Genomic DNA, 24,007 nt, shown 5'->3' with positions numbered 1-24,007 from the left:
GCTGTATATTGTCACCCTGTTTATTTAACTTATATGCAGATACATCATACAAAATGCCAGGCTTGATGAAGCACAAGCTGGAATCAAGATTGCCAGGAGAAATATCAGTAACCTCAGATACACAGATGACACCACCCTTATGGCAGAAAGCAAAGAAGAACTAAAGAGCCTCTTGATGAAAGTGAAAGAGGGGAGTAAAAAAGCTGGCTTAAAACTCAACATCCAGAAAATTAAGATGATGGCATCCAGTCCCATCACTTCATGGCAAATAAATGGGGAAACAATGGAAACAGTGTCAGACTTTATTCTTTTGGGCTCCAAAATCACTACAGATTGTGACTGCAGTCGTGCAGTTAAAAGATGCTTGCTCCTTGGAAGAAAAGCTATGACCAACCTAGACAGCATATTAAAAAGCAGAGACATTACTTTGCCGACAAAGGTCCATCTAGTCAAAGCTATGGTTTTTCCACTAGTCATGTATGGACCTGAGAGTTGGACCATAAAGAAAGCTGAGCGCCAAAGAAATTATGCTTTTGAACTGTGGTGTTGCAGAAGACATCAAACCAGTCAATCTTAAAGGAAATCAGTTCTGAATATTCATTGGAAGGATGGAAAGTCCAATATGTTGGCCACCTGATGCAAAGAACTGACTCATTGGAAAAGACCCTGATGCTGGGAAAGATTGAAGGCGGAAGGAGACGGGGATGATAGAGGGTGAGATGGTTGGATAGCATCACCAACTTGATGGACACAAGTTTGAGTAAGCTCCAGGAGTTGGTGATGGACAGGGAAGCCTGGCGTGCTGCAGTCCATAGGGTCACAAAGAGTCGGACACAACTGAGCGACTGAACTGAACTGAAGAAAGCGGGGTGGGATGCTCAAGACAGGGAGTCTAACTCCCACAAAAAACTAAGCCACCAAACTATGCATGAAATTAACAAGCCATGAAGAAAGATAGGAGCAAAGCCTACGTGTCCCAATCCTGCTCTTTGGGAGGAGATGGAAAATAAACTCTTCTGAGATTTTGTACCACAAGCTGGTGCTCACTCACTGCCATCTGAATTCACACCAACAGTACCCAAACCGAAACATACACTACCCTCCCAGGAAAGAACTAATAATCTCAGATGGTGTCATGTTCACAATGATTCATAAAACTTGACTGACTATAAAATGTACTCTGAGTACATTGAATGTGAAATGTGAAAATGTGAAAAAAATGAGTCAGAATCTATAAAGTATTAACTATTCCCATTTTGCAAATGAGAAAATAGAAATGTGGAGAAGTACTTTGTCCAAGTCCCACAGCTGTAATATAAGCATAGCTATGTGCCTGAGATTTTGAGATCCTGTCTTTAACCTTGATGCAAATCACTATGGAAGAACAGATAAGGTCAGTGGTATTCCTGACCTCCAGTAGTTTGCCTTTTAATTGCTAGGACAATTTAAAATATATAAAAAGATTTTTTTAATGGTGGTGGAATAAATAAAACCAGGAAAAACAACCACTGATGAGGGTACTACATGTCATAGGTATGAGGTGTAACCATGACATCAGTTCAGTTCAGTCGCTCAGTCGTGTCTGACTCTGTGACCCCGTGAACCGCAGCACACCAGGCCTCCCTGTCTATCACCAACTCCCAGAGTCCAGTCAACTCCATGTCCATTGAGTCAGTGGTGCCATCCAACCATCTCATCCTCTGTCATCCCCTTCTCCTCCTGCCCTCAATCTTTCCCAGCATCAGGGTCTTTTCAGATGAGTCAGCTCTTCGCATCAGGTGGCCAAAGTATTGGAGTTTCAGCTTCAACATCAGTCCTTCCAATGAACACCCAGGATTGATCTCCTTTAGGATGGACTGGTTGGATCTCCTTGCAGTCCAAGGGACTCTCAAGAGTCTTCTCCAACACCACAGTTCAAAAGCATCAAGACATAATTAAATCAATTTTATGTGGCTTATGAAAATTAGTATCATCACTTTTCATATTATATCGTTATCTGTAGATCAACAAGATTCTAATGAAAATATGCCTAGAATTCCTTCCACCCTCAATAAGGCAACCTTATAAAGAATGGAAAAGGCCTAGGGATTATATCAAATGGGCCCACCAGGAAAATGCCCTTTAAACATTATTATTTATAATAATAGCTCATGGGTGCACAGTTCTTGACTATACATAGAGTTTAGACATTTTATATATATATATAATAGATAAGAGTAGATACGCCTATAGCACAATACCAGGATGAAAACATGAAACAAAATTCATAAAATTTTATCAACAAGAAATAGAAGCATATTCATCCACTTTTCCTGCTCAACGGGCAGTTACAAACTTAACAGCAACTGCTTTTAATGAGAATAAAGAAAATGAAGGGAAAAAAAGAATTTTTAAAACCACAGAAATGGCTTATGAGGGGGAAGAAATTATAAGACCTAATACTGATAGTACTTCACTAATTTTAAAAGATAATGTTCAAAATATTCCTACATCAAAGAATGTCAGAAGCTCAATAATAACAAAATAACAATAATAATGAAGTACATCCATGGCTAGAGCAACTTAACAAAGCTTTTTTTCTCTATTTTATACAATTTCCATATGATCTTATGTGTGAATGTGAAGGGTGGGTCACCAGTCTGCTTAACATTTCTACTCTTGGGTAGAATTAAATCATTTGAATGTCATTATCAATGATTAAGGAAAACAAAAAAAAAAAAAATGGAATAAACTGAGAAATAACATCAGCCCTCATCCTCACTGAACAAAGTTTTTAAAATTACTAGGATGAAAAGAAATAAAACCAAAACTAAATGACTTGAAAATTATATAGTTTTAAACAAGTCTTTTGAATCATGATGTTGAAATTCAGATCAGATCAGTTGCTCAGTCGTGTCCGACTCTTTGCGACCCCATGAATCGCAGCACGCCAGGCCTCCCTGTCCATCACCAACTCCTGCAGTTCACTCAGACTCACGTCCATCGAGTCAGTGATGCCATCCAGCCATCTCATCCTCTGCCGTCCCCTTCTCCTCTTGCCCCCAATCCCTCCCAGCATCAGAGTCTTTTCCAATGAGTCAACTCTGCGCATGAGGTGGCCAAAGTACTGGAGTTTCAGCTTTAGCATCATTCCTTCCAAAGAAATCCCAAGGCTGATCTCCTTCAGAGTGGACTGGTTGGATCTCCTTGCAGTCCAAGGGACTCTCAAGAGTCTTCTCCAACACCACAGTTCAAAAGCATCAATTCTTCGGTGCTCAGCCTTCTTCACAGTCCAACTCTCACATCCATACGTGACCACAGGAAAAACCATAGCCTTGACTAGATGAACCTTTGTTGGCAAAGTAATGTCTCTGCTTTTGAATATGCTATCTAGGCTGCTCATAACTTTCCTTCCAACTCTGAAGTCTTGGTAACAATAAAAAGCATTGTCATTTTCTTCCAAGTTTACTTTTTATAGTGAAAAGTTTTAAATATATAGAAAAGTACACAGAACATTATAATATTCATATATATTCTCTTTCAGCATGCTTATTATTTTATTTTTATATGATTTTTAAAGAATATATATTCTTTTATTATGTTGAGGTACATTCCTACCATACCCAATTTATTGAGAATTTTTATAGTATTTTGTCAAATGCTTTTTCTGCATCTATTGATAATCACATGATTTTTATCTTTCATTCTGCTAACATGAGGTATCACATTTATTGACTGGCGTATGTTGAACCATCTGTGCATTCCAGAAATAAATCCCCCTTGGTCATAGTGTGTGATTCTTTTAATGTGCTGTGGAATTCGGCTTGCTATTGTTTTGTTGAGAATTTTTACATCTATCTTCATCAGGGATATTGACCTGTAATTTTTTTTTTTTGAGGTATCCTTATCTGGCTTTCGGAGAAGGCAATGGCACCCCACTCCAGTACTCTTGCCTGCAAAATCCCATGGATGGAGGAGCGTGGTAGGCTGTAGTCCATGGGGTCGCTAAGAGTCGGACACGACTGAGCGACTTCACTTTCACTTTTCACTTTCATGCATTGGAGAAGGAAATGGCAACCCACTCCAGTGTTCTTGCCTAGAGAATCCCAGGGACGGGGGAGCCTGGTGGGCTGCCGTCTATGGGGTCACACAGAATTGGAGACGACTGAAATGACTTAGCAGCAGTAGCAGTATCTGGCTTTGGTATTATTGGGGTAATGCTGATAGAGCACCCTCTCTTGCTCACTCTAGGGTAAGCGAGTTGTTCTGTGCATATTGTGATGTGTAATAGAAATGGACCCTCTCTAGTCAGTCTCCCCTTCAGAAGAGACCACATTCCCAACCCACAGCTTCTCTGCAGCCTCATGAGTGACCTTGAAGCAGAGGCATTCAGCTACGTTGTGCAATTCCTGACCTGCAAAAACTGTGATATAATAAATGCTTTTTCTTTTAAGTCACTCAGTTCTGGTAACTTGTTATAAGCAATGAACAATTAATATATTTGTCTTGTTCAACATACAAATGAGGTCATAGTTATGATAATACCACATATTTAAATGTGGGTTAAAATAATAAATATAGTTTATGATTCATTACAGATATATAATAGGAAAGGACATCTTTTAAATAATTTTTCTGCGGTATACATTTTTCCCAATATACACATATTGATTTTAAACATGCTAATTTTTAAAATTTATTGATTTTTAATTGGAGGATAATTGCTCTACGATATTGTACTGTTTCTGCCATACATCAACATGTATCAGCCCTAGGCAAACATATGTCTCCTCCGTTTTGTGCCTCCCTCCCATCTCCCACCCCATCCTACCCTTCTAGGTCATCACAGAGCACTGGGTTTGAGCTCCCAGTGTCTGTCATACTGCAAACTCCCACCAACTATCTATTTTACATATGGTAATGTATATGTTTCAAAGCTACTCTCTCAGTTCATCCCACCCTCTCCTTCCTCCACAGTGAACACAATAAAACACAATAATTTTTAAAACTACACTTTAAAAAGTATACTTACTAGATCATAGTTATAGAGAGGTTGACATACTTTTTCTAGAGTGTACAAATATCTGACATTATCTTTTGATTCATTAGCTGTATCTGTGATTCTTGCATCCAAATCACGCCAATTCTAAGAAAAGAAAGTTTGAGTCCTGTGAAACATCCAAATATACCACTAAGGTCTATCTATGTGCCAAGATTTAGCCAAGAAATTCAAGCTGTCTTCCCTGGCCATACATATACTAAGACAGTAGATATTTGAATGTGATTAACATACCTTTTTCTCCTGTTATTTAAGACTTATAGTTACTGTAAATATCTTAAGTGACTTAAGTCTCATTACTTTTGTAATTAATATTCTGTCTATAGGCTTCAACCAAATGTGCTTTTACCTGGAGTACTTTTCTAGGTTAGTTATTTGTGACATTACGTTATTCTGAGTCTTCAAGAATGGGTCAAATTATTAAAAGAACACATTATTCCAAGAAAGTATCCGTATCAGCAAAGTGAACTTCTCGTATTCAGTAATAATGTACAGAGATGCTCATGGACCATGGTGAATTACCTCATTCAATATACATAACAAGTGATAAACAGTCATAGTAATAAAGAACTATCAGAATCAGTACAAACTAATACTATCTTATCTACAAACTAATATCTGAATTTTTTTTTTTTTTACTTTACAATATTGTATTGGTTTTGCCATACATCAACATGAATCCGCCATGGGTGTACATGTGTTCCCCATCCTGAACCCCCCTTCCACTTCCCTCCGGGTACCATTTCAATGAAAGAAAGATATAAGCCAACGTTTCTCAGGAGAACAAATGCAAGGATCCAGTAAACTTTAAAAGATACTCAACTTCACTATTAACAAGCAAAAGCCAAAATATGACTAGCATTTTCTACATGTCAGACTGGCAAAAAAAAATTTTTTTTAACTGATAATAAATACTAACAAAGTTGTAGAGTATATACCCCAGGAAAATACTTGATTGTAGGCACATAGAAGCTTTAACTGTATTAATGTCTGTGAACATATAAAAAAGGAACAAACTTCCTCAAAAAGTTAAACACAGAGCTAGGGTTTGACCCAGAAATCCCACTCTTAGGCATATACAAGAAAATGTCGACACAAGAACCTGTATAAAAATGTTCACAGCAGCATTGTTCATAATAGCCAAAAAGAAGAAACAATGCAAATATTTATAAACTGATAAATTGTGATATTTATCTATAATGGAGTATTATTCAACTGTGAAAAAGAATAAGTACTGATACATGCTAAAACATGGATAAACCTTGAAAACATCAAGCCAAGTGAAAGACACCAGTAACAAAGCACCACATACTATATGATTCCATTTATATGAAATGTCCAATCTACAAATCTACAGAGATAAAAAGTGGACTGGTGGTTACTTAGGACTGGCGTGAGGGGAAAGAGACAGGTAGAGACAGAAAGTGATAGCTAAAAGGTACAGGGGTTTCTTTTTGAAGTGGTGAAAATATTCTAAAATTGATGATTGCACAATTCTATGATTACACTAAAAGCCACTGAATTTTGCTCCTTAGATGGAAGAGATGAACAGCATGTGAATTTTACCTTGAGATTGTTGGGGGAAAAAAAAGAAACCATTTCACTGTCTAAAAACAGGAAAATGATTAGCTAGAACCTGGTGCATTAATGTTCTGGAAAACTACACAGCTTGATCTGACAGGCATAACTCTCCAAGATATGCTACTAGGGGAAGAGGGAGTTAAAGAAAAACAGAGTATGACACTGTGTAATTTTTAAAAAGTACAGACACAAAACAAATGTGTGTGTGTGTGTGTTTATATATGTATTAGGAAGAAACAGAAAAGAACTTGGAAAGAATCAAGCCAAACCGTTAATACATATGATCTCCTGGAAAGGAGGTAGAATAGTCGGGTGAGATGTGTGGTAGAGGACATTTTTGCTTTTGACTTTCTTGTAGTTCTCTACTTCAATGAGCTGGTAATGATTTACAGTTTCAAAAACAATTTAAAAATAAATGGCAATCACCCTATACTAGTATTATCAAAATTGGTATGTGAAATTTTGAGAAATAAATCTTCACTTCTATACTTCCTTTTCCTCTTCTGGAAGTAATTATGGTATATGAGAAAGCCTTACTCAAAGTTTAGCACTTCTAACGGTGCCAAGTATATGATGCAAAGAAGCAATTCAAGAAGGTAATTTTCCAGTTGTTTGTTTTGAAGTATACCTAACTTTACAACACAAGGCCTTTTACCTTTAAGAGTTTGGAGTGTGCAACATTAAGCACATTTATAACAGCCTTACAACTTGGTCCTTTAATCTGTTCAATGATATAATTGAATTTGGCTGACATGCGTTTCCAGTGTTCCAATTCAGTGAGTGGACCCGAGTCATCAGCTTCTTTTCTCATCTGCTCACTCTCAATAAGTACCTGGAATCAAAAAAGTTCACAGCTTAGACATGTTACTTTCTTCTTTTAAAATCTCATTATTTGAACTTTTAAAAAAAAAGTTAAAAGTATAAATCACAGTCAACACTGAATAATATTGAGAACTCTTAGTAAACTAAGACGAGAAGAGAATATCTTTACCATGATAATGAGTATCTACCAAAAATCTACAGCAAACATCATACTTAAAAATGAAATTTTAGAAAATACCACTTTGAAACCAAGGACAAGACAATTTCGTCACTATCACCACCCACTTCTATTCAACCTGGACATGGAGATCACAGGACAATATAAGGAAAGTAAACAAAGGTACAAGAATTGTAAATAAAAAACAAAAATGGCATAATCACAGATGGAATGGTTGGCCACATTTTAAAAACTCAAGAATATATAAAGACAGACTTTTATAACTAATAAAAGTGAACAATTCAGTAAGGTTTTGGCTGTATGTATTTAAATATTAGTGTAATTTCTTTACAAGCCATCTAGCAATCTAAAAATGTAATTTCTAAAATGACAGCATATGCTACAATAAATAGTAACAACATTAAGATATCTAGAGTTTAACAAAAGATGTACAAGATCTTTTTGGAGAAAATTAGAAAATTTACTTTCAGCGCACAAAATAAATAAATAAATGGAGAAATATACCATGTTCATGGATTGGGAAATTCAGTAATACAAAAATGGCAATTTTCTCTAAATTAATGTATACATTCAATGAAATTTCCAATCAAAATCTCAACAAGGCTTTTTTTCATGATACCTAATAAACTAGTCTTAAAATTAATTTGGAAGAGCATTTAACCAGAAACAATCAATGCAATTTTGAACAAAAACACTGAAAGGGAATTAGCATACTAAACGCTGATTTAGTAAAAAGCAACAGAAATTAATGCAGTATGATATGAATGCAAAAATCAAATAAGTAGACCAATGGGACAGATAAAAGAGTCCAGACACTTGATACATAATACAAATTTGTTAGCAAAGAATGGACTACCAAGTACAGTTCTGGGACAACTGGCTAACTATATGGAAAAGACAAAATGAGATTCCTACTTCGCATTATGCATGCATGTGTGCTAAGTCGCTTCCTTCGTGTCCAACTCTTTGCGATCCTATGGAGCGTAGCCCACCAGGCCCCTGGATTCTCCAGGCAGGAACATGGAATAGGATGCCATGCCCTCCTCCAGGGGATCTTCCCCAGGGATCGTTCCCACATCTCCTGCAGCTCCTACATCACACGCAGATTCTTTACCATCGAGCCACTGGGGAAGCCCTTACATTATACACGGATACAAATAATTCCAGATACATTAAAACGTAAATGGTTAAAACAAAATGGCAAAACCTTTAAAGAAAATATAGAAGATGGGGGTAAAACTATAAAGAAAGACATGGAATGGAATATCATAACTGTCAAGAAAATGGTAACCACTGGAAGAAAAAGAAGTTAAAATTGGGACGAGAAATGCATGGAGATTGCAAGGTGCGGATAATGCTCTATTTCTTAACTTGTGCAAAAGTTACACAGGTGTTCATTTTACAATAATTTATCTTATTAATTTTTAGTATTATTCATTTGTTACTCATTTTTGTATATTTCAACATTTAAAATAAATAATTTAGGAGAATATCTTCACAACACGAGAGTACGAAAAGTTTCCTAAATACAAAAAGCACAAAGCTTCTTGTCACTGGAGGTAGCTAAATTGAGGCTAGATTGCCATTTGTATCTCACATACATCCATTAAAATGTAAAACTTCTACATGACTAAAGACACCAATACCAACTGAAAATTCAGGACACAATAGGGAGCAACAAAAGATGAACAGCAGGAAAACATTATTCAAACTCTCAACAATTCAGTAAGACCTCATCAAGCAATCTGAAAGAAAACTAGGTAAAGGATAAGAACAGCCAATTCAACAAGGAGAGATCTAAATATCCATTAAGCATGCACAACCTCAGGACTTTCTTGGTGGTCCAGGGGTTAAAACTCCACTCTTTCTAGAGAATAGACTTATGGACATGGAGAGAAGGGAGGCGAGGGTGAGGTGTATGGAAAGAGCAACATGGAAACTCACTTTACCATATGTAAAATAGATAACCAACAGGAATTTGCTGTATGGCTCAGGAAATTCAAACAGGGCCTCTGTATCAACCTAGAGGGGTGGGATGGGGCGAGAGATGGGAGGGAGGTTCAAAAAGGAGGAGATATATGTATACCTATGGCTGATTCATGTTGAGGTTTGACAGAAAACAGCAAAATTCTGTAAAGCAATTATCCTTCGATAAAAAATGAATCAATTAAAAAAAAAAAAAAACCTCCACTCTTTGAGTGCAGGGGCTGAGGACTATGATCCCACATGTCACACACAAATTTAAAAAAAAAAAAAAAAAAAAGGACAGCCTCAACAGTGTTCAGGGTAATGTAAAATAAATCAAAATACAATTTCACACCCAACATACTGACAACCATTAAAAATCTGACATTCTTAGTGTAATGGAAGATTTGAAGACATGGAAACTCTCATTTACTTATGTAAAAAATTATAAATTAATATAACCACTGTTTGGAAGGCTTTGCAGTTAGTAACCAATAAAAGACTGATATAGTACTTCTCTCAGTCATCCCCTGGGAAACTCTTGAACAAGTGCAAACAAGACTTCAACAAAGATATTCAATGAAGATGTATCGACATTATTATGTTTGTAATAGGACAAAAATGTAGAAACAACTAACATTTTTAGAAAATGGATGACATCACTGAGTTCAGTTCAGTTCAGTCGCTCAGTTGTGTCCTACTGTTTGCGACCCCATGGACTTCAGCATGCCAGGCCTCCCTGTCCATCACCAAATCCCCGTGTTTACCCAAACCCATGTCCACTGAGTCGGTGATACCATCCAACTATCTCATCCTTTGTCATCCCCTTCTCTTCCTGCCTTCAATCTTTCCCAGCATGAGGATCTTTTCAAATGAGTCAGTTCTTCACATCAGGTGGCCAAAGTACTAGAGTTTCAGCTTCAACATCAGTCCTTTCAATGAATATTCAGGATGATCTCCTTTAGGATGAACCAGTTGGATCTCCATGCAGCCCAAGGGACTCTCAAGAGTCTTCTCCAACACCACAGTTCAATTCTTCAGCGCTCAGCTTTCTTTATAATCCAACTCTCACATCCATACGTGACTAATGGAAAAACCATAGCCTTGACTATCCGGACCTTTGTCAGCAAAGTAATGTCTCTGTTTTTTAATATGCTGTCTAGGTTAATCAGAGCTTTCTTCCAAGGAGCAAGCGTCTTTTAATTGCATGACTGCAGTCACAATCTGCAGTGATTTTGGAGCCCAAAATAAAGTCTGCCACTGTTTCCATTGTTTCTCCATCTATTTGCCGTGAAGTGATGGGACCAGAGGTCATGATCTTCATTTTCTGAATGTTGAGCTTTCACTCAACATTTTCACTCTCCTCTTTCACTTTCATCAAGAAGCTCTTTAGTTCTTCACTTTCTGCTATAAGGGTGGTGTCATCTGCATATCTGAGGTTATTGATATTTCTCCCAGTAATCTTTGATTCCAGCTTGTGCTTCATCCAGCCTAGCATTTCTCATGATATACTCTGCATTTAAGTTAAATAAGCAGGGTGACAATATACAGCCTTGACGTATTCCTTTCCCAATTTGCAACGAGACTGTTGTTCCATGTCCAGTTCTAACTGTTGCTTCCTGACCTGCACACAGATTTCTCAAGAGGCAAGTCAGTGGTCTGGTATTCCCATCTCTTGAAGAATTTTCCACAGTTTATTGTGATCCACACAGTCAAAGGCTTTGACATAATCAATAAAGCAGAAGTAGATGTTTTTCTGGAATTCTCTTGCTTTTTCAATGATCCAACAGATCACTGAAGATATTAAGATATCTTATGATATCAGAAACAGAATATATTAAGAAGAGGTGGCAAGAATACACAGAACTATACAAAAAAAGGTCTTCATAACCCAGATAACCATGATGGTGTGATCACTCACCTAGAGCCAGACATTCTGGAATGTGAAGTCAAGTGGGCCTTATGAAGCATCACTATGAACAAAGCTAGTGGAGGTGATCGAATTCCAGTTGAGCTATTTCAAATTCTAAAGGTTGATGCTGTGAAAGTGCTGCACTCAATATGCCAGTAAATTTGGAAAACTCAGCAGTGGCCACGGGACTGGAAAAGGTCAGTTTTCATTCTAATCTTAAAGAAAGGCAATGCCAAAGAATGTTCAAACTACCACACAGTTGCACTCATCTCACATGCTAGCAAAGTAATGCTCAACATTCTCCAAGCCAGGCTTCAACAGTATGTGAACCGTGAACTTGCAGATGTTCAAGCTGAATTTAGAAAAGGCAAAGGAATAAGAGATTAAATTGCCAACATCCGTTGGATCATCAAAAAAGCAATAGAGTTCCAGAAAACCATCTACATCTGCTTATGTTAGGTCCTTACCATTTTCGTCCTTTATCCAGAAAACCATCTACATCTGCTTATGTTAGGTCCTTACCATTTTCGTCCTTTATCCTTACCATTTTCATCCTTTATCCTGCCCATCCCTGCATGAGATGTTCCTTTGATATTTCCTATTTTCCTAAAGAGATCTCTAGCCTTTACCATTCTATTGCTTTCCTCTACTTCTGTGCATTATTCATTTTAAAAGGCCTTCTTATCTCTCCTTGCTATTCTCTGGAACTCTGCATTCAGTTGGGTATATCTTTGCCTTTCTCCTTTGTCTTTAGCGTCTCTTCTTTCCTCAGATATCTGTAAAGTTCCTCAGACAACTACTTTGCCTTCTTGCATTTCTTTTCCTTTGAGATAGTTTGGTCCCTGCCTCCAAAATCATCTCAAAGACACTGTACAACATTATGAACCTCCATCCATAGTTCTTCAGGAACTCTATCAGGTCTAATTCCTTGAATCTATTCATCACTTCCACTGTATAATCATAAGGGATTTAGAACATATCTGAATGACATAGATGTTTTCCCTATTTTCTTCAATTTAAGCCTGGATTTTGCAATAAGGAGGTCATGTTTTGAGCTACAGTCAGCTCCTGATCTTACTTTTGCTGACTGTATAGAGCTTCTCCATCTTTGGCTGCAAAGGGCAATCAATCTGATCTTGGTATTGACCATCTGGTGATGTCTATGTGTAGAACCATCTCTTGTGTTGTTGGAAGAGGGCATTTGCAATGACCAGTGCATTCTCTTGGCAAAAATGTTAGCCTTTGCCCTGTTTCATTTTGTACTCCAAAGCCAAACTCGCCTGTTATTCTGGTATCTCTTGACTTCCTACATTTGCATTCCAATCCCCTATGATGAAAAAGACATGTCTTTTTATTTTTATTTTTTTGGTGTTAGCTCTAGGTTTTGTAGGTCTTCCTAGAACTGTTCAACTTCATCTTTTTTGACATCAGTGGTTGGGGCATAGACCTGGATTACTGTGATGTTGAATGGTTTGCCTTGGAAATGAACTAAGATCATTCTGTCATTTTTGAGACTGTACTCAAGTACTGCATTCTATAATTGACTATGAAGGCTACTCCACTTCTTCCAAGGGATTCTTGCCCACAGTAATAGATACAATGGTCATCTGAATTAAATTCTCCCATTCCCATCTATTATAGTTCATGATTCCTAAGATGTTGATATTCAGCCTTACTATCTCCTGCTTGACCATGTCCAATTTACCTTGATTTGTGGACCTAACCAGCTTCCTATGCAATACTGTTCTTTACAGCATCTAACTTTACTTTCACCACCAGACATGTCCCCAACCAAGCATCATTCCGGCTTTGGCCCAGCTACTTCATTCTTACTGGAGCTATTCGTAATTGCCCTCCACTCTTCACCATGGTAGCATATTGAACACCTGCCAACTTGGGGGACTCATCTTGCAGCATCGTATCTTTTTGCCTTTTCATACTGTCCCTAGGGGTCTCCAGGCAAGAATGCTATTGAAGTGCTATACTCAGCATGTCAGCAAATTTGGAAAACTCAACAGTAGCCACAGGACTGGAAAAGGTCAGTTTTCATTCCAATCCCAAAGAAGAGCAAGTTCTTTATATATTGTGGATACTAACTCTTTGTTACACATGCTGATAATATTTTTCTCCCAGAAAGTCAATTATCTTTTAATGTTGCTTACAGTGATTTCTGCCATATGGATATTACTTTAATTTTTTATGTAGTCAAATATGTCAGGTTTTTATTTCATGGCTTCTGGGTTTTCCATCTGTCTTAATTAGATATTAATATAGCCCTACATTATGTTCTGATTTACCTATAGTTTTTGTTCTACTTTTCACATTACTCTTCAAAGGCTGGATTTGTTCACAGCATGTTTTTGAGATTCATTCATCTTGTTGCATGTATCTCTTCTTTTAGTTTTAGCGATGATCCATCCTGAATTAATTTTTGTGTATGACAAGAGGTCGGGTTTATTTTAGATGTAATTTTTTAATATTTATTTATATATTGGCTGTGCTGGTCTTTTTTGCTGCACGTAGGTGCTCTCTAGTTGTGGTGAGCGGGGGTTACTCTTCCCTGCAGCGTGCAGGTTTCCCACTGTGGTGGCTTCTCTTGTTTCAAAGCACAGGCTCTAGAGTGCAGACTCTGGCTTCAGTTGTTCCACAGCATGTCTAATCTTCCTGGACCAGGGACTGGACACATGTCCCCTGTATTGGAAGGCAGATCCTTATCCACTGTGCCACGAAGGACGTCCTAGATGTAACTTTTAAAGATTTCTTGCACTGATTCTGCTTAACTGGAGACCATTTGCTGCAGTTGGCCAACTTGATTTTCCTATTTCAAGTTGCCTAATATCTTCATGTTAAGCTATTATCTTTTGCTTGCTCATTTTTATAAAAGAAGATCTATTTTGATTGATCATGAAAACTGGAGGAGATCTCCTCAGCTCTGTGCAGGACAGAGCTTGACCTCCACAATGGCTTACAACTCCCCTCCTTCCTCAGTGGCATTAAAGGCAGCTGCAGGTGGACAAATACTCATTTTTATTACCTAGTGACACCTGGAAGCAAATTCTGGGGTCAGCACTCCAGGCCTTGATGGAGTTTCCAAAACTCCTCCAGATTCTCCACTCTAACTACACTTCCCTCCTTCTAACAGTTCTGAGAGGTAAAATCAGAAATGCTTTTCTCTAACTCTTGCTTGCTCAAGACTTTTCTCCCCTAGTCCTCACTCCATTAAAGATTTTCTTCTCCAGTTCCACTCTCCTGTGCTCATGACCTGGAGATCTGTGAGCTGGTTTCTAGAGTCTGTTTAGAGCAATTATATAGCATCTGGTTTGGGGCAGCCTTTGTAGTGTAAGTTGGCACCTCTCAGAATGTGCCACCATTTCTATCACTGCTTTTCTTACTGACAGAGAAAATGTATTTGGCCACAGAGCTGCAGACTTGCAACTGTAGCACTAATATGAATGAGCCTAGTTTGAACCTCTCTGTCAACACAAACAATTTCACTGATGAACCAAAAAGCATTTATTAATTATCTAGCATTGTGGCTATAGGCTCTTCATTGTGTTCTTTTCCTCTCTCTCTAATGAAAAGCATAAACAATATATAAAATATTGCAGATAAATGCTAGCTAATCCTGATTCTTTACTATTTCATCCTCAAGCCATACTGTTATGGTTTCCTCCTTAAAGTGAGAAATATCTTAAAGGTGATTTTAAATGGTCCAAAGAGAACAATGATTTTGCACTGGAATCAAGAAGAGGCTGAATTTCATAGTAGAATCTGGAAGGCTCCTCTTCCCTTTATGTTCAGGAACAAAATGCAATGATTAGGACACAGATGAGAACCACAACTCGTATCTGATGAAGTCACTCGAGCCAGCTCACCTGTTCGATCTGTTTGTACCATATCATCAGCACGTCCTCTAGCTGACGAACAGTTTCTGAATTGCTTGCTGCAAGTGTCACGTCTTCAAAGGTATGCAGTTTGGAAAAATCAACACTGTCTATTTTCTTTAGCTTAACTGTTCCCTCAATACTTATTCTAGCACCTAAAAGGGAAAAAATAATATTGAGAAGAGATGGTAATGTCAGTGTGTTAAACATCAATGTGTGGTTTCAAGCTGTAATTACTAAAATGTTAGAGATTTAATATTTTATAGTAGGAGCATAATTCTAATTGATCATTAGACTGTGCTATGATTATTTAAATTGTTTATTTTTATAAATATGAAATGATTTATAGTTTAAAGAGGGTTAATAATAAAGTATATATTTTTAAATATGGTAAAAATTTTCACAAATAATATAGGAAGAGACTTCTTCCTCAACAGAAAATATAAAAGAAAATGTATCTTATGCCTTCAAAAATTCCTGGAAAGAGAAGTTGTAATGATTAAATATCTTAACTCTAGGTCCCATAATTACTTTAACATCATCTTTTAAGATGGAAATTTTTTCTCTAATGTTTATTTTTAATAACATATCTTATAGCTAATTTGCTTATTGTAATAATTTATTAAACATTAAATATTACACTTACCATCTAAAAAGGAAAGGTATCTGTTGATGGTTTCAATGAAAATGTGTTTTTCAGATTCTCCTTGCTGGGACTGGTTTAAAGCACCCCAACTATTTGTCGCAAGAATAGCTGGTAGAAATATATTTGCCAGCATATTTCTAATCCCAACTAGCAGTCCTTCCGATGCATCCAGAACAGTAAATAGCACTTCCTGAAAGGATAATGTTCAAAGGTTATTTTATATGCTGGTCCCATTAAGAACTGAAAACCAAAATCTATTTTTACACTGCAATAAGTATAAATAATACATTTTATAAACTATTAGGAAAACTTAAGTGGTGAATATTAGGGTTCTAAAATCAACAAATTTATATTCTGCCCACATTTAACCATTCAGATGCTTGCTCATCAAGCAAACATTTTTTCCCTGGTGCTTTAAATTCTGCCTAGGGAAGAAGTTATGGCCTGGAGCATACACAATGTGAGGGAAATGAAATTAAGCCTCGTGCAAAAAGAAAGTTCCAGGTTGACCATTGCCCTGTCTATGAAAAGGAGACCAGAAAACCGTCAGTGCAAAGACAGAACAACGAAACTAGCCTTCTGCCCAGAAATTTGACACAAAAAAGCCGCTGGTGAAAGGATGCAAACTTTCAGTTATAAGATGACTAGGTTCTGGGGATATAATGAACAACATGGTGACTATGATAAAATGTGCCATGCTAAGTTACTTCAGTCGTGTCCAACTCTTTGCAACCCTATGGACCATAGCCCACCAGGCTCCTCTGTTCATGGGATTCTCTAGGCAAGAATACTCGAGTAGGTTGCCATGCCCCCTCCAGGGGATCTTCCCAACCCAGGGATCAAACCCGAGTCTCCTGTGTCTCCTGCATTGGCATACAGGTTCTTTACCACTGGCACCACCTGGGAAGCCCCATAGTCAACAATCAGTTCCGTTCAGTCACTCAGTCGTGTCCAACTCTTTGCAGCCCCATAGACTGCAGCATATCAGGCTTCCCTGCCCATCACCAACTTCCGGAGCTTGCTCAAACTCATGTCTATCGAGTAGGTGATGCCATCCAACCATCCCATTCTCTGTCCCATTCTCCTTCTGCCTTCAGTCTTGCTCAGCATCAGGGTCTTTTCCAATGATTTAGTTCTTCACATCAGGTGGCCAAAGTATTAGAGTTTCAGCTTCAGTATCAGTCCTTCCAATGAATATTCAGGACTGATCTCCTTTTAGGATGGACTGGTTGGATCTCCTTGCAGTCCAAGGGACTCTCAAGAGTCTTCAACACCAGAGTTCAAAAGCACACATGTATACCTGTGGCGGATTCATTTCAATATATGGCAAAACCAATACAATATTGTAAAGTTAAAAAATAAAATAAAATTTTTTAAAAAAAGCATAAATTACTATATCATATACTTGAAAGCTGCTGGGACATCCCCGGCAGTCCAGTGGTTAAGACTTCACCTTCTAATGTAGGGGATGCAATCTTTGACTGGGGAGCTAAGAATCCACTTACTTTGTAGGCAAACACCAAAACATAAAACAAGCAATATTGTAATAAGTGCAATAAAGAGTTTAAAAATGGTCTACATCCAAAAAAAAAAAAAAAAAAAAAACACCTTAAAAAAGAAAACAGTTGCTAAGGGAGTAGATCTTAAACATCATTACCAAAAAAGAAAAGTAGTTAATTATATGAAGTTAATGCTATGGTGGTAATCATCTCACAATGTATTGAATAAATTCTTTGCATACCTTAAACTTACATAATGTTATATGTCAATTGTATCACAATAAAGCTGGCAAAAATATTTAACTATATATTTGAAAAAAAAGTAAACATACTTCCTGAATATTTTTAGTATTTATAGGGATATCGTTGCGACAGCGAACAAAAAATACACACTGTCCTTTTAGTTTCTCCGGGGCTGCGTTGTCTACATACAATCTCATCATTTTTGCCCCTTTGGTTGCTCCAGCAATAGTTCGACCACATTCTGAAAACAAAAGTCAAGAACTTAACATATGATCACATAACTGATTAAATGTGATAAATTACTGTGATTCTTACACTGGTGTTCCTTGCCTCACTTTAGTATAAGAAGTTTTCAATATGATTGTGGGATAAAATTTTTTGCCTACAAAAAGATGTTAGTAATTGCAAATCTTAACATTGCCACCTCCTCGGGGCCTTTCCCTGAGTTCTGCACTTTGCTCCTTCCGGCCTGGCCTCAGGCAGGGTCTTCATGCAAACTCTTCTGCCATCCCATCATCCACCTTCTACCTCCCTAATCCTTGCTAATCTTACATATATTAGCCAGAATGCCACCTCGCAGGGAAACCTTCAGTGACTCCCCTAAGAAGATCATGTCCCCTACTAAATATTCTCACAGCACCCAACTTATACGAAATCTTTCCTTGAGCTAATTTCAATGAAAACTTATCATTTAATTAGGTATCTATCTTCAGTGTTTGAAGATTCTTGAGAGTCCCTTGGACTGCAAGGAGATCAAACCAGTCCATCCTAAAAGAAATCAACCCTGAATACTCATTGGAAAGACTGATGCTGAAGCTGAAGCTCCAATACCTTGGCCACCTGATGTGAAGAGCCAACTCATTAGAAAAGACCCAGATGCTGGGAAAGATTGAGGATAGGAGGAGAAGGGAGAGACGGAGGATGAGATGGTCAGATAGCATCATTGACTCAATGATTCTGAGCAAACTCTGGGAGATAGTGAAGGACAGGGAAGCCTGGTGTGCTGCAGTTCACAGGGTTTCAAAGAGTCAGACACGACTGAGCAACTGAACAGCAAGATGAAAACAGAAGAACATCCGCAAGTGCTCTGTTTGACAGTGCAAACTTTAAAAGAGACAGGAGTTTGGAGGATAGTGATGGACGTGGTTTGGAAAACTCTAGGAAGGCTCTGAAGAAAAGAGAACGCATGAAGTGATCCCGAAGAGGGGTAGGATTTGTCTAGGTGGAGAGAAGAAAGGCATTCAGAGAGCGTCAGGATGGAGAGTGGAGAAAAGGGCACAGAAATGACTCTGGTATGAACAGAGAACAATGAAGACTGACTTAGAAGGAGCAGCAAGTTCTGGTTAAGAGGAGATTAGGAGACCCAACTAAACAAGTACTGTGTGCCCAGGTTATGACAGGCCTTGGTGCAATAAATGAAGAGTTTGGGCCTAATTAAAGGTTTGCTTACCAAGAATAAGTAGTATAGATTTCAGAGAGGGAATCTGACAACAGATACTATTTTTGGATCTAGAATCCAGAGATGGGCATGAGATATGAGCCTAGCTTAAAGGCAGCAGAGGAGGAAAGCAAGAAAGAACCAATAGAGGGGACATAGTGAAGGTAAAATCCACAGGATTTATAAGATAAGTAGCCTAAGAGCAAAGGACGGGCCATGTACCTACTTATTAAGATAAAAGTTTACCAACCTGGTAAAGTAGCAACTCTTTTTGGAATAATGTGAAAAGTAGGGAAAGCCAGATATTCCAACTACAGCAGCAGCAGACACAGGAGGCTCACCTAGGACCATAGGGAGCAACGGCTGTGCTTTCAGGTGATTTCCTGACTATTTCTGGTCATCTGACAACATGTGTACAGAATGGCTCTCTATCTGTTTCAGGGAAAAGGCAATTAAACCCTAGTGAAAATGTATATTCCCAGGGGAAGTCAATGACTTTTATAAGGATGTTTTCTTCTTCAATCATTATGGTAATCCTGTAAGCTCCTGATAATTTCCTTTATAAATATAGGATTGTCTATGTATAAGAGAAAAGATATGCTACATTTTCACATTCATTCATGAACAGCTGGCACATTACCCTTGCAGAACATACTTACCAAGACCAGGTACATCTCCTTCTTGGTACAAAAATTTCAGTGTCTTGCAACCATCTTTCATAAAAAAGAGAGTAAATGCTTCCAGCTGTTAAGTAAAAGAGAAATGACTTGTTTAGTGGCTAAGTCATGTCCAATTCTTTTGTGACCCCAGGGACTATAGCCCACCAGGCTCCTCTGTCCATGGGATTTCCCAGGCAAGAATACTGGAATAGGTTGCCATTTCCTTCTCCAGGGGATCTTCTCCAACCAGGGATCAAACCCAGGTCTCCTGCATTCCAGGCAGATTCTTTATCACTTAGCCACCTGGGGAAGCCCAATAAAATGACTAAGAAACTATAATAAAATGAACCAACAGAGGAAAACCAGTACCACCTCAGGGCCTGGAAGGGTAGGCATGGGGGAACAGCGGGAAGCAGGCTGAAAGAAGGAGCTGGGGGAGAGGGACTGCTTGGGAGATCATGGCCAGAATCACGGCCAAGGAGGGAAGGATCAGGCTTCTTTCCCCTATGCCCTCCAGTCTCCTACTGGTACCTCCCAGAGGCTGAGCCACATGGAAGCAAGAGAGCAAGGACACGTGGTAGATTCCAGAAAGGTCAGTCTTCCAGGCAACAGAACAGTAAAAGAGAATGGATCTGAAAGCCAACAAACTAACCACCACACCCGTTCTTAACACACCCAGTTTCCTAAACCACACAACAAAACGTACCATCCCCTGCTCCTTATTCCATCTGCTTCCTCATGCATCCACTAATCATGATCCCAATCTACTGTAAGTCCTGGCTTTGAACACGTAACCAAATAAACACTCTAATCTCTCCCAGATTTTGACATTTGTCTCCATTCCTGGCTGTATGATCTTCCTTCCACTGTGGCTTTGCAATTCACAAGGAACTCTTAAGGAAACACCTTTTTTGGCCTGAATTTTCCCTTAATCCTAGATTTCCCATTTCTTGCTGCCTTAGCAGTATCTGACCTGGTCCATGATAGTCTTAAGGAATAACTTAACCACATAAACCCAAATCCAAGACATACCCCTGGAGTGACAAGTGGAATGGTTTGCAGCCACCAGGCACTCCAGCATGCTAGCCCAGTGAGAAAAACTTCCTCCAAGCAGAAAATGCCAGTCAAGAAAACCAGGGGGCAAATATCAATACTTACGGGTGATAGTACCACCTCTGTAGGCACCCATCTCCCGAGTCCTAGCATCAATCCTCCTCTGAAGGCACTGCCCAGTCTCAATGTCTATGCCTAAAACTTCTGCAGAGCTACTGGGATTCCAATTATGAAGTTAGCCAACTATGTGGCCTTGCAAATTTCAGGTGAAACAAGGTTGATCACCTATATAGTTTCCTCCCTAACCAAGCACAGGAATGGTTCTTGGGACAGGCCTGAAGCCTGGGCCATCTGAGAAACACTTTTTTTTAGAAATTTGCCTTTCCTTCATCTCTTGGTCATCTGCTCAATGATGAGTACAGGGCTGTTTTATGTTACTTTCTTCTACTAGGAGAACAGGCAGACACACAGAGTTGTCAGAGGAGCCAAAATAGTAAGGAAAGGAGGCCAGGAGAGATTGAAACAGATGGTGGCTCAGTGGTAAAGAATCCGCCTGTCAATGCAGGAAACATAGATTCCATCCCTGATCCGGGAAGATCCCACATGTGTCCAAGCAACTAAGCCTGTGCTCTAGGGCCTAGGATCTGCAACTGGTGAACCCACATGCTGCAAGTCTGAAGCCCACGCACCCTAGAGCCCATGTTCCACAAAAGAAGTCACTGCAATGAGAAGCCCACACAGTCTAACTAGACTGTATACCCTACTTTACACAACCAGAGAAAAGCCCACTCAGTAACAAAGACCCAGCAGGGCCATAAATAAATAATTTTTTAAAAGCAACACAAACAAACAAAACAGCTTGAGAATGGCAAAAAGAATCCTGTTGCCATTGGGTGGTATGACCCATAGCCAGTACAGATTTCAGAATTTGTGGGGCCCAGTATAAAATGAAAATGCAGAACCAAAGGTTTAAAAATTATTAATAATTTCAAGATGGCAACAAGAGATCATTAATCCAAGTGCAAGGCCCTTCAGCACAGGGGCCTACTCGGCTAACAGCCTGAATGCCCTTAAAGCATCTGGCCACATCTACATTCCCACATGGAACTTTGGTGACCTGAGAAACTGTGACTTTCACTGATCCAGGTCACTCCTAGACTTGATGACAAGCTCAAGCAGTTAACAGTAATTTTATTGAAAATTAATTTAGGACTTCCCTGGTGCCACAGTGGATAAGAATCTGCCTACCAATGCAGGAGGCACAGATTCAATCCTTGGTCCAGGAGGATTCCATGTGCCATGGAGCAACTAGGCCGGTGTGCCACAGCTACGGAGTCCTCACTCTAGAGCCTGAGATCCGTAACTCCTAAGCCCGTGCACTGCAACTACTGAAGCCCACGAGCCTAGAGCGCATGCTCCACAACGAGACACTGCCATAATGAGAAGCCCGCAGACCACAGTGTGTAGCCCTCGCTCACCACAACCAGAGAAAGCCCGTACAAAGCAACAAAGACCCAAAGCAGCCAAAAATAAATAAAAATAAATACTTTTAAAAGAGAATCAATGTCTATAAGGAATTTACAACAAAAAGTATCAAATTTTTTTAAAAGAAAATTAATTTAGAACCTGAGCTACAAGGAAGCTATAACACTGCTTCTGGGAACTGCTATGAAAGTCACAGTTTATCATATATTACTATAATTAGGGTGACCATATATAGTAAATTCATCATCCAAAACTGGGACCGTTTTTGGAGTGAAAGGGGGAACTGTTAATAATTATGCCAGAAAAGTAGGCAGTGGGGTGTCCCTGGCATGCAGAGATACATGGGAATCACCTCACTGGTTTCCAATATATTCATGCAACAGTCACTGTGCCCTAGCTCTATTTCTGCAGTTTGTTTTTCTATCCAAATAATTTTCACTTGTAGGTTATATAACCTGTACTTTTAAAATATCACTCTACCTGTGCTTTACTATTCCTCTTAACTTCTGAAGCCATTCTGAATTAAATTTTAGCTTAACTCTAGTTGCCAACTCTTTTCCTTCCTTCCTTCCTTCCTTCCTCCACACTAGTAAGCCAAACTAGAAATATCACCCAGTTGGCTATAATTACATAAAATAAAGCTTCCTCTCTAACCAGGTAAATTCCAACTGCCTCTTTCTAAATGTTTTGTTGTTCACAGTGATCCATGTTTCATAAACCAATCACTCCTCTAAAAGCAGCTAAAAGAGAGTGATAAGACTCAAACTTACAGATGGGCAATCCAAAATTAATTCTTCAACAGTTACTATGTCCAGGCCAAGCTTTTCTGACAGAATTTCAAATATATATTTGTAGGAAGGGTCTATTTTCATTTTTCGGTTTTCTCTTGCATCTCTATATCTTGCCTAAAGAATGAAAACCACAGGTTAAAAAAAAATGCAATTATTAAGTCACCAAAACGTTTCATTTGAGATCAAAGTGACACATATGAAAAACATAAGCAAAACCTGTCTCTCTTTTAATGTTTCCTGTAGATTTGGAATGCCACTCATACTTCGGCGATATTTGGATGATCTGTGGGAAGACTGAGAGAGCACATCAGAAAGCATTGACTGGACCATTCGCGGCGCAGGCCTGGGTCGCACCCTGCCTGGTTCCAACTCATCATCGTCTGGCATAACTATCCTTTCATCAGAAGGAAGAAGATTCAAATAATCACTTAAAGAGGAAGTAGGGGCTTTCTCGGAAAGAGAGCCTGTATCTCCCTCAGACACCTCTTCGGGAAGGGTTGGGGCCTCCTCGCTGGAAGGAGGAGGAGGAGTCTCTTCTTCTGCAGGGGGCGGAGCCTCATCTCCTGGATCTGGACGGGCAACCTCTTCTGAACCAGGAGGCGCTGATTCTCCGGACGAGGGAGGGGCTTCTTCTTCCGGAGCGGGTGGGTCGCCTTCCTCAGCGCTCATGTTATCCGGTCCTTCCACCAGCAGAGCACCTTAAAACTTCAAAACCTAGGATGATAAAAAGTTTGCTTTTAAAACTATTCAAAACGTTGAGCGCGATATGTTAATTACTACCCTTGAGGCTAGACAGGTGAACAAAATTATGTA

The 24,007-nt window shown here is 38.8% G+C and overlaps 1 protein-coding gene and 1 long non-coding RNA gene across 2 annotated transcripts in view; one reads left to right on the top strand and one right to left on the bottom strand.

The window, feature by feature from the left end:
- Positions 1-23,863, bottom strand: part of DNAH8 (dynein axonemal heavy chain 8) — a 325,600-nt gene extending 301,737 nt beyond the window's left edge. The window contains exons 1-8 of the mRNA XM_061398067.1: positions 23,411-23,863; positions 23,174-23,308; positions 19,866-19,950; positions 17,858-18,009; positions 16,027-16,216; positions 15,372-15,535; positions 7,275-7,451; positions 5,012-5,125 (exon numbers count right to left, since the gene is read on the bottom strand). Coding sequence (XP_061254051.1) covers positions 5,012-5,125; positions 7,275-7,451; positions 15,372-15,535; positions 16,027-16,216; positions 17,858-18,009; positions 19,866-19,950; positions 23,174-23,308; positions 23,411-23,863 — 1,470 coding nt within the window. The remainder of the gene's footprint in view (positions 1-5,011; positions 5,126-7,274; positions 7,452-15,371; positions 15,536-16,026; positions 16,217-17,857; positions 18,010-19,865; positions 19,951-23,173; positions 23,309-23,410) is intronic.
- On the top strand, positions 11,565-23,526 carry LOC133236204 (uncharacterized). The gene is made up of 3 exons (XR_009732782.1): positions 11,565-11,693; positions 15,298-15,462; positions 23,438-23,526. It is a non-coding gene; the product is annotated as an uncharacterized LOC133236204 (long non-coding RNA).
- Positions 23,864-24,007: the final 144 nt, after the last annotated feature.

The sequence above is a fragment of the Bos javanicus genome, chromosome 23 (assembly GCF_032452875.1).
Source record: "Bos javanicus breed banteng chromosome 23, ARS-OSU_banteng_1.0, whole genome shotgun sequence".
In the NCBI taxonomy this organism is placed as follows: domain Eukaryota; kingdom Metazoa; phylum Chordata; class Mammalia; order Artiodactyla; family Bovidae; genus Bos; species Bos javanicus.
Note: the sequence above shows the minus strand (reverse complement) of the source record. Positions and strands in the feature narration are given on the sequence as shown.